This window comes from Anomaloglossus baeobatrachus, chromosome 8 (assembly GCF_048569485.1).
Source record: "Anomaloglossus baeobatrachus isolate aAnoBae1 chromosome 8, aAnoBae1.hap1, whole genome shotgun sequence".
Taxonomy (NCBI): Eukaryota; Metazoa; Chordata; class Amphibia; order Anura; family Aromobatidae; genus Anomaloglossus; species Anomaloglossus baeobatrachus.
The window spans coordinates 34,201,002-34,212,474 of record NC_134360.1 but is presented as its reverse complement, the minus strand read 5'-3'; the positions used below and the strand labels follow the sequence as shown (position 1 = coordinate 34,212,474).

Below are 11,473 nucleotides of genomic sequence, written 5' to 3'. Positions count from 1 at the left end.
ACAACAAAAGCTCACTACACAGTACAACCTGCAGAGGCTCAAAGTAAGGGTGCCAAAGAAGCCCTCTTGTGTAAGGCAAATAAATGGAAAAATCTCACCGGTATCTCTTATGCTCGATTTCCTGGTGATAAAAGAATCTCAGAGGGGATCCACTAAATACATAGCTACCAAAAAAACCCTCAAACGATGATCTATTGGTGGCGTGCTCCAGTCTCCCTACGCGTTTCGTCGTACAGCACTCATCAGAGGAGCTTTTCTGGATTAGAGTCAAGAGTAAAGGCCCTGTCACACACAGAGCTAAATCTGCGGCAGATCTGTGGTTGCAGTGAAATTGTGGACAATCAGTGGCAGGTTTGTGGCTGTGTACAAATGGAACAATATGTCCATGATTTCACTACAACCACAGATCTGCCAAAGATTTATCTCTGTATGTGATGGGGCCTTTACACACCTCTTGTGCAGAGGTAGACGCCTCCAATGGACCACCAATGGATCATCGTTTGAGGGTTTTTTTGGTAGCTATGTATTTAGTGGATCCCCTTCTGAGATCCTTTCATCACCAGGAAATCGAGCATAAGAGATACCGGTGAGATTTTTCCATTTATTTGCCTTACACAAGAGGGCTTCTTTGGCACCCTTACTTTGAGCCTCTGCAGGTTGTACTGTGTAGTGAGCTTTTGTTGTCTTTTCCGATACAGGTCAGTTGACCTTCTGGTTTCTGATAACTTTCTTCAGTATCGGATTATCACTATATGTGTACATTGTCTGTTAATTTTCCCCTAATTTTAAAGAAAATATTAAAAGTTATATTTTATCATTACCCTGCTATTTTACCTATGTCTCTCCATTTGGGTAATTGCTCCTGCTATTGATTCAGATTTATACAGCCACCACTAGGGGGAGCTCATCACAGGCAGAGTTATACAGCCACCACTAGGGGGAGCTCATCACAGGCAGAGTTATACAGCCACCACTAGGGGGAGCTCATCACAGGCAGAGTTATACAGACACCACTAGGGGGAGCTAATCACAGGCAGAGTTATACAGCCACCACTAGGGGGAGCTCATTGCAGGCAGATTTATACAGACACCACTAGGGGGAGCTAATCACAGGCAGAGTTATACAGCCACCACTAGGGGGAGCTCATTGCAGGCAGATTTATACAGCCACAACTAGGGGGAGCTCAATGCAGGCAGATTTATACAGCCACCACTAGGGGGAGCTCATCACAGGCAGAGTTATACAGACACCACTAGGGGGAGCTCATTGCAGGCAGATTTATACAGCCACAACTAGGGGGAGCTCAATGCAGGCAGATTTATACAGCCACCACTAGGGGGAGCTCATCGCAGGCAGAGTTATACAGACACCACTAGGGGGAGCTCATCACAGGCAGAGTTATACAGACACCACTAGGGGGAGCTTATTGCAGGCAGATTTATACAGACACCACTAGGGGGAGCTCAATGCAGGCAGATTTATACAGACACCATCAGGGGGAGCTCATTACAGGCAGAGTTATACAGCCACCACTAGGGGGAGCTCATTGCAGGCAGATTTATACAGCCACAACTAGGGGGAGCTCAATGCAGGCAGATTTATACAGCCACCACTAGGGGGAGCTCATCACAGGCAGAGTTATACAGACACCACTAGGGGGAGCTTATTGCAGGCAGATTTATACAGCCACCACTAGGAGGAGCTCATCGCAGGCAGCTTTATACATTCACCACTAGGGGGAGTTCATCGCAGGCAGTTATACAGTGACCACTAGGGGGAGCGCATCGCAGGCAGTTATACAGTCACCCCTAGGGGGAGCTCATCGCAGGCAGATTTATACAGCCATCACTAGCGGGAGCTCATCGCAGGCAGATTTATTCAGCCACCTCTAGGGGAGATCATCGCAGGCAGATTTATACAGCCACCACTAGGGGGCGCTCATTGCAGGCAGATTTATACAGCCATCACTAGGGAGAGCTCATCGCAGGCAGATTTATACAGCCACCACTAGGGAGAGCTCATCGCAGGCAAATTTATTCAGCCACCACTAGGGGGAGCTCATCGCAGGCAGATTTATTCAGCCACCACTAGGGGGAGCTCATCGCAGGCAGATTTATTCAGCCACCACTAGGGGAGCTCATCGCAGGCAGATTTATTCAGCCACCACTAGGGGGAGCTCATCGCAGGCAGTTATACAGTCACCCCTAGGGGGAGCTCATCGCAGGCAGATTTATACAGCCATCACTAGGGAGAGCTCATCGCAGGCAGATTTATTCAGCCACCTCTAGGGGGAGATCATCGTAGGCAGATTTATACAGCCACCACTAGGGAGAGCTCATCGCAGGCAGATTTATACAGCCACCACTAGGGGGAGCTCATTGCAGGCAGATTTATACAGCCACCACTAGGGGGAGCTCATCGCAGGCATTTATAAACAGCCACCACTAGGGGGAGCTCATCGCAGGCAGATTTATTCAGCCACCACTAGGGGGAGCTCATCGTATGCAAATTTATACAGCCACCACTAGGGGGAGCTCACTGCAGGCAGATTTATACAGCCACCACTAGGAGGAGCTCATCGCAGGCAGCTTTATACATCCACCACTAGGGGGAGTTCATCGCAGGTAGTTATACAGTCACCACTAGGGGGAGCTCATCGCAGGCAGTTATACAGTCACCACTAGGGAGAGCTCATCGCAGGCAGAGTTATACAGACACCACTAGGGGGAGCTCATTACAGGCAGATTTATACAGCCACCAATAGGGGGAGCTCATTGCAGGCAGATTTATACAGCCACCACTAGGAGGAGCTCATCGCAGGCAGCTTTATACATCCACCACTAGGGGGAGCTCATCGCAGGCAGATTTATACAGCCACCACTAGGGAGAGCTCATCGCAGGCAGATTTATTCAGCCACCTCTAGGGGGAGATCATCGTAGGCAGATTTATTCAGCCACCACTAGGGAGAGCTCATCGCAGGCAGATTTATACAGCCACCACTAGGGAGAGCTCATCGCAGGCAGATTTATACAGCCACCACTAGGGGGAGCTCATCGCAGGAAGATATACACAACTCCTATGGGAAATTTATTTGCATTTGCAATTTGTACATGAAAAAAAAGAAGAAAAAAAAGAAACAGAGACTGGCAATTTTGACTTTATATGAGAGTGGCTGGGAGTCAGGTGTAAAACAATGTAACAGGCCGATGATGGGTTGGGGAAAAAAATGGCAAAGTGAGATGTTCCTGTTCCTACATTGCTTGTCTGTTACTAGGGAGAAATGCATCCTGCAAACAGCGCTTTGCTCTTAATATGGAGGCGGGCGACATCGGGCCTTATTAGAGAATGTGAGCGTTGTCTAGAGACAGAATGTCACCATCACAAAGTATTTATTCTCTGCCCGCTCCTTTAGATCTATGTCAGCCCCGAGCAATCCATCATGCGGTAGATACAAGGTTGCTCTATGTGACGAGTCAGATTTAAATCGACCTTGAGCAGGACCTTCATTCTCACATGTGGCCACTAGGTGGCAGCGAAGCTTCGCCTTTAGAAAACACAAAAAAAAGCAATAAAGTGTTCTAAAGTTCGGGCACGTAATCCGTACCTCGGCGCGGGGACCGTGCTGTGAATTGGAAAGCGTTTGGTGGCCATACCAATTAACTCATAACCCGAGAGCGCTCTCTATTGTATATGTCACTGGAAGAATAAAAGGTACCGGATCACGGCGGCATTAATTTACACGGATAGAAACAGGCGTCGGACACGTATGTAATCACGAAGGCCACACGTGAGGATCAGTGTGTACAACGTCCTAATAAATCAGGAATCAGCAGTTACAGAATTTCATATGAATGTTTCAGAATAGATAAAGAACACTGTGCAAAAGTTCTAGGCAGGTGTGAAAAAAATAAAGAAAAGTAAAAATGCTTTAAAAAAAATAGAAATGTTAAGAGTTGACTCTTTATCAATTTACAAAATGCAAAAGTGAATGAACAAAAGATAAATCTGAATTCCATCAATATTTGGTCACCATCCGTCGCCTTTATCACTTATTCTAGATACATTTGTACAGCCAGAATTTGCAGGATTATATTCAGGAATGTCTGAGTGACAAGATTATACCAGACAAGTGATAAGGAGTGTCATTTTCAAATGTGAAGTCATTAACTGAAACAGAAACAGCCGCGTGGGAGGCTTAAAACTGGGTGAGGAACAGACAAACTGCTATAAAGGTGAGATTGTGGAAGGCAGTTTCATGTCATAGGTCATACACCATGGCAGGAGTGTAACAAGGCACCAGGTTGTTATACTTCATCAGCAAGGTGTCTCCTAAGAAAAAATTGGAGTGTCAATATGTTCTGTTCAAGCTCCTTTGAAGAAGAACCTAGAAAAAGGCAACATTGAGAACTGTAGACACAGTGGATGGCCAAGGAAACTCAGAGCAGCTGATGAAAGACACATTTGCTTCCTTAATTTCAAAATGAAAGAAGTTCAAAAGTGCCATCAACTCAGGACAGGCAGCGGCTCGGGACAGGCAGCAACTCGGGACAGGCAGCAACTCGGGACAGGCAGCAACTCGGGACAGGCAGCAACTCGGGACAGGCAGCAACTCGGGACAGGCAGCAACTCGGGACAGGCAGCAACTCGGGACAGGCAGCAACTCGGGACAGGCAGCAACTCGGGACAGGCAGCAACTCGGGACAGGCAGCAACTCGGGACAGGCAGCAACTCGGGACAGGCAGCAACTCGGGACAGGCAGCAACTCGGGACAGGCAGCAACTCGGGACAGGCAGCAACTCGGGACAGGCAGCAACTCAGAACCGGCAGCAACTCAGAACCGGCAGCAACTCAGAACCGGCAGCAACTCAGAACCGGCAGCAACTCAGAACCGGCAGCAACTCAGAACCGGCAGCAACTCAGAACCGGCAGCAACTCAGAACCGGCAGCAACTCAGAACCGGCAGCAACTCAGAACCGGCAGCAACTCAGAACCGGCAGCAACTCAGAACCGGCAGCAACTCACAACCGGCAGCAACTCACAACCGGCAGCAACTCACAACCGGCAGCAACTCACAACCGGCAGCAACTCACAACCGGCAGCAACTCACAACCGGCAGCAACTCACAACCGGCAGCAACTCACAACCGGCAGCAACTCACAACCGGCAGCAACTCACAACCGGCAGCAACTCACAACCGGCAGAAACTCACAACCGGCAGAAACTCACAACCGGCAGAAACTCACAACCGGCAGAAACTCACAACCGGCAGAAACTCACAACCGGCAGAAACTCACAACCGGCAGAAACTCACAACCGGCAGAAACTCACAACCGGCAGAAACTCACAACCGGCAGAAACTCACAACCGGCAGAAACTCACAACCGGCAGAAACTCACAACCGGCAGAAACTCACAACTGACACAGTGGTTGGCCAAGGAAGCTCAGAGCAGCAGATGAAAGACACATTTGCTTCCTTAACTTCAAACTGGGAAGATGTTCAGCAGTGCCATCAACTCAGAACTGACAGCAACTAGAGGACCCAGCTACACCCATCTACTGCGCAAGGAAGTCGGGCCACAAGTGAGAGCAGCATCAAGACACAAGGTAGTTATACTTCATCAGCAAGGTGTCTCCAAGGCAAAAGTTTCCAAAGCAGATGAAAACTTTTGCACATCATTGTACGTATCAAGATGAAGAATAAAACTGTTACATTTGTTGAAAACTTCACATCACCAATTTGGGTCATGTACTTGGTGTCAACTTTCTTTTATTATCTAAATAAGGAGAGAAGTTAGCTACTTTCTTCTTAACTTTGTGCACATTTGTTTTCCCCTAATGTTTCTCTAGTGTCCTCTATAGGTAGCTAACCAGTACAGGACACCAATGCCGAACTCTTATAACCCTAGAACAGAACGCTAGTCATGTTATAAGGCTTCTTAAAGGGATGGAAACCCCATGTGGCCCAAATTAGCCCCACTCCGTTCCACCTCATCCTCCCGTTGGAATCTCCCATTTTGGGGTGATTTCTGCCTGGGACACCCCTGAATTTGCAGTGACTGTTTAATTCTGATAGTGCCGGATTATTGGACATTCCATATTATTAGATTTGTATTAAATCAGTTCAATAGTTAAAGAGAAAGTCAACTTTTGTCTGTGTAATGAGTTCACCTTGAGCTGCAATACCAGTCACTGCCTGAGGACAAAGGTGGCGCTGTTTATTAAATTTAAACAGTCTGATTTTTAAATTAAAGCCCCTTTAAATAATTTTGTAGGTAAACACCATTAAAAAAACAACGTCAGAAGTTATAATTTCATATCAGGTGTCATGTAAGACCGTTTTAATCCAGCTGTGACATGATCGGCGATTTCTCTGGAAGTTTCGCCCTGAATCTGGCCCTGAGCGCGGCTTGTGTGAGCAGGAAATTGCTATAATGCGATTTGATCCAGGTGAATGGACATCAGGAATTTGCTTGGGGACAAATTAGCTGCTTAGAGCCACCGCGGTCAGTGACCGGCTGAAAAACAACACGATCAGCGCCAAATATCACGGTGACCTTGTCCTATACGACCGGATTAATGCCTAATTTTAAATACAGGTTCAAAAATAAGGGCCGGGGGTTTCTCAGGGGCTGCGTTTGTCTGCATGGTCAGATTTTACATTATGATGACGATTGCTTATGTAGAAGAGATCACCTTGAGAATTCAGAACGTCTGATCCCAAATACTGATTAATCTATAAATCAGATAAGAAACAGCGCCCCCTTTGTCTACAGGCGGTGTCTGGTATTGCAACTCAGCTCTATTTAAATCTATGTCTCTCTTTGTGCAGACATATTTTATTGTTCACTTGCTTCCCAAATGTAACATTAAGCAACTTACTAAATAGTTTCCATTCAAAATTTTCTAGCATTTTGATGCAGCAAGTCTTTTTTTTTCTGCAGAGGTCTCAGCTAATAAAAAACACAAATCCTCAAGTGCTCCTACTCTCTAATTCCCCTCCTTTCTCTTACTTTTAGCATCAGGGAGAGGATTGTGCACAGATCTGCAGTGGAGAGGGAAGAAAGCATCTAGAGTCTTATGGACAGAAGCAAAACAGGTTATTTTTACGGAGGGAAACAAATAAGTGCAGGATAGAAGCTGAGCTGATATAGAGCTAGCCCATTCAGCTTATATTATTGGGAGGGACATGCCCACGAGAGAAAGCATCTAAAGTTTTATGGAGAGCAGCAAAACAGGCTATGTTTAAGAATTAATGCAAATAAGTACAGGATAGAAGCTGAGCTGATATAGAGCTAGCTCATTCAGCCTATATTACTGGGAGGCACACTCCCATGGGGGAAAGTATCTAAAGTCTTATGGAGATCAACAAAACAGACTATTTTTTGAGGAAAGCAAATTAATACAGGATAGAAGCTGTGCTGATATATGAGCTAGCTCATTCAGCCTATATTACTGGGAGTGACACTCACATGGGAGAAATGATCTAAAGTCTTATGGAGAGCAGCAAAACAGGCTATTTTTAAGGAGGAAAGCAAATAAGTACAGGATAGAAGCTTTGCTGATATATGAGCTAGCACATTGAACCTATATTACTGGGAGGGACACTTACATGGGAGAAAACATCTACATTCTTATGGACAGCAACAAAGCAGGCTATTTTTTAAGGAGGAAAGCAAATAAGTGCAGTATAGAATCTGTGCTGATATATGATCGAGTATATTCAGCCTATATTACTGAATCTGAGCTGATATATGAGCTAGCACATTCAGCCTATATTACTGGAAGGGACACTCCCATGGGAGAAAGCATCTAAAGTCTTATGGATGGCAACAAAACAGACTATATTTAAGGAGGAATGTAAATAGGTGCAGGATTGAAGCTTTGCTGATATATGAGCTAGCACATTGAACCTTTATTACTGGGAGGGACACTCACATGGGAGAAAACATCTACATTCTTATGGACAGCAACAAAACAGGCTATTTTTAAGGAGGAAAGCAAATAAGTGCAGAATAGAAGCTTTGCTGATATATGAGCTAGCACATTGAACCTTTATTACTGGGAGGGACACTCACATGGGAGAAAACATCTACATTCTTATGGACAGCAACAAAACAGGCTACTTTTAAGGAGGACAGTAAATACGTGCAGTATAGAATTTGTGCTGATATATGATCGAGTACATTCAGCCTATATTACTGAATCTGAGCTGATATATGAGCTAGCACATTCAGCCTATATTACTGGAAGGGACACTCCCATGGGAGAAAGCATCTAAAGTCTTATGGAGAGCAACAAAACAGACTATATTTAAGGAGGAATGTAAATAGGTGCAGGATAGAAGCTGTGCTGATATATGATCTAGCACATTCAGCCTATATTACTGGGAGGGACACGCCCACGAGTGAAAGCATCTAAAGTGTAATGGAGAGCAGCAAAACAGGCACTTTTTAAGGAGGAAAGCACATAAGTGCAAGATAAAATCTGTGCTGATATGAGCTAGCACATTCAGCCTATATTACTGGGGGGAACACTCCAATGGGAGAAAGCATCTAAGGTCTTATGGAGAGCAGCAAAACAGACTATATTTAAGGAGGAATGTAAATAGGTGCAGGATAGAAGCTGTGCTGATATATGATCTAGCACATTCAGCCTATATTACTGGGAGGAACACTCCAATGGGAGAAAGCATCTAAGGTCTTATGGAGAGCAGCAAAACAGACTATTTTTAAGAAGGGAATCAAAGAAGTGCAGGATAGAAGCTGTGCTGATATATGAGCTAGCACATTCAGCCTATATTACTGTGTGAGCAGAAATCCATTCACTTCTATGAGATGGACAGAGATAGCTGCTCCATCAGTCTCATAGAAATAAATGGAGCGATGGTCACGATAAGGCGTCGTTCACACAGGGGAAATTGGGATCCTCTTTCTTGGGATCGGTGGTGATCATGAACGAATTTAGAGGGAAAACCCCTTTAAATATTTTGGTCCAAGCTCATTCTAAAAAAAGTCAGGTTTTACAGGCGTCAAATTGAAATTGGAAAATCTCGCAGGTATCTGGATCGCTGGCTCCATTGTCTGCACGCATTTGCATATAAAGTAATTTAGGTCTAAATGAACAATTAAATTGGAAAAGTGGCTGAGCAACGGAGGGGCATGGTTCAATTATCCTGCTATCCGCAGGTCTGCTAAGGGCGGTATGTTCATGTGCCATATGGGAATGTTCCAGTGATTAAATCCCGCCATTTATTTTGAGGACATGGACCCCTTTGGGGGCACAAATATATATTTTTTCTTTACAGAAATGCTTACATTATAAAATAAAATAATCATTTTTGCAAAAAAAGTAGCACTTTTCTCATTTACAGCCTCTACGTTGCTGCTTTTGTCTATTGCTGATTATAAAATGAGTAAACCAAGAATCCATCAGTGAGCTCATTCTGACATGGAGGATGTAATTCTTATCTGTTTTTTTATGAACTCCTCTGTGATAATTTATGAACATGAAAATTAAGCTAAACTTTGATGTGGTCATAAGTCAGAAAAATAAACACTTAGAAAAGAAGACGACAGAGCGAGTTCACTGTCGGATTCTTAGCCAACTCTTCCTACAGCCAACAATGTGCAGGGAAACATAGAACATGTGAAAGCGAGAAGGTGCAAAATGTATAATAAGCCACAACGGCTTATGCTTTGAACGTAAAATATAAGAAAGTAGGTAAAAAACTTTACCCTAAAGTGTCAATATCCTTTCATTTTTGGGAAACATAAAGCCATATGAATTAACAACTATGACTAGGTAAACATTCCCCAATTTAGAGTTGGGGGCCTCTGAGTCACTATGCAATGTATGCTCCTTCCTCCTTCACTGAGGCTTTCGATGGGCTGCAGCGGTCACTATGCCATGCATGGTACTAGCCTCTCACTGAGGCTGGTGATTAACTGCAGTGGTCACTATGCCATGCATGCTACTACTCCCTCCCTAAGGCTGGTGATTGGCTGCAGCAGTCACTATGCAATGTATGCTACTACCCCTTCCCTGAGGTTGATGACTGGCTGCAGTGGTCACTATACCATGCATTCTACTAACCCCTTCCCAGAGGCTGGCGATGGGCTGCAGCGGTCACCAGGCCTGCTTCAACCCCCATCCATGAGGCTGGTGATTGGCTGCAGCAGTCACTGTGCCATGCATGCTACTACTCCCTTCTCTGAGGCTGGTGATTAGTTGTAGTCATCACTATGCCATGCTTGCTACAACCCCCATTCATGAGGCTGGTGATTTGGCTGCAGTGGTCAATATACCATGCATTCTACAACCCCCTTCCCTGAGGTTGGTGATTGGCTGCAGTGGTCACTATCTCATGCATGCTAGTACTCCCTTCCCTGAGGCTGGTGATTGACTGCAGCAGTCACTATACCATGTATGCTACTAATCCCTTCCCTGAGGCTGATGATTAGCTGCAGTAGTCACTATGCCATGCATGCTACTAGTCTCTCCCTGAGGCTGGTGATTAGCTGCAGTGGTCACTATGCCATGCATGCTACTGGTCTCTCCCTGAGGCTGGTGATTAGCTGCAGTGGTCACTATGCCATGCATTCTACTACTCCCCACCCTGGGGTAGTGATTAGCTGCAGTGGTCACAATGCCATGCATGCTACTCCCTTTCCTGAGGCTGGTGATTGGCTGCAGTGATCACTATACCATGCATTCTACAACCCCCTTCCCTGAGGTTGGTGATTGGCTGCAGTGGTGACTATGACATGCATGCTACTTACTCTCTTTCCTGAGGCTGGTGATTGGCTGCAGTGGTCACTATACCATGCATTCTACTACCCCCTTCCCTGAAGTTGGTGATTAGCTGCAGTGGTCACTATGCCATGCATGCTACTATTCCCTTCACCGAGGCTGGTCATTGGCTGCAGCGGTCTCATGGATGTACAATGGGGATGTAGAAGAGGACCTGTTGAACCACTGGGGCAGCGGCACTGGAATGGCAAAAGCAGTAAAATCAGCCAAAATGTGTGTATCATGCGGATTTTTCGGTGAGTCTCCAGAGATATCCGTTGGCGGCAGAATCTGCCACATATGGACCAGTCCCTATAGGGCTATACTGATACAATTCATACAACCCACAAGGCATTTTCATTGATATGCGGTCACCTACTTTGTTAAGTTGACCCTTGTGGTCACCAATAAATGCGATTGTGTGTTCTTCTTCCACATTTACAGCAATGGACGTAAGTCGTGTATCAGGGCTCTCGAAAACAGGAGCAGCTTCCAGGGGATCCCAACTCGCCATGGGGCTCGGGGTGTGGTCTGAACCACAAGGATAAGCATCTAATGTATCCTGCAAAGAAATAATATATACATTCAGGTACAATGAGTCTATTAAGATGGAAATCCTAACTGAGGCTTTACTTTTTCTTACATATGGGTAATTAAGGAGGACTCGTCATTTCCAATAAATA

General features: G+C 45.4%; 1 protein-coding gene across 1 annotated transcript in view; it reads right to left on the bottom strand.

Annotated features, from left to right (window-relative positions):
* PLXNB1 (plexin B1) overlaps positions 1-11,473 on the bottom strand; it is a 265,650-nt gene that overhangs the window by 59,263 nt on the left and 194,914 nt on the right. The window contains exon 4 of the mRNA XM_075321426.1: positions 11,170-11,352. Within this exon, the coding sequence (XP_075177541.1) occupies positions 11,170-11,352 (183 nt within the window). The remainder of the gene's footprint in view (positions 1-11,169; positions 11,353-11,473) is intronic.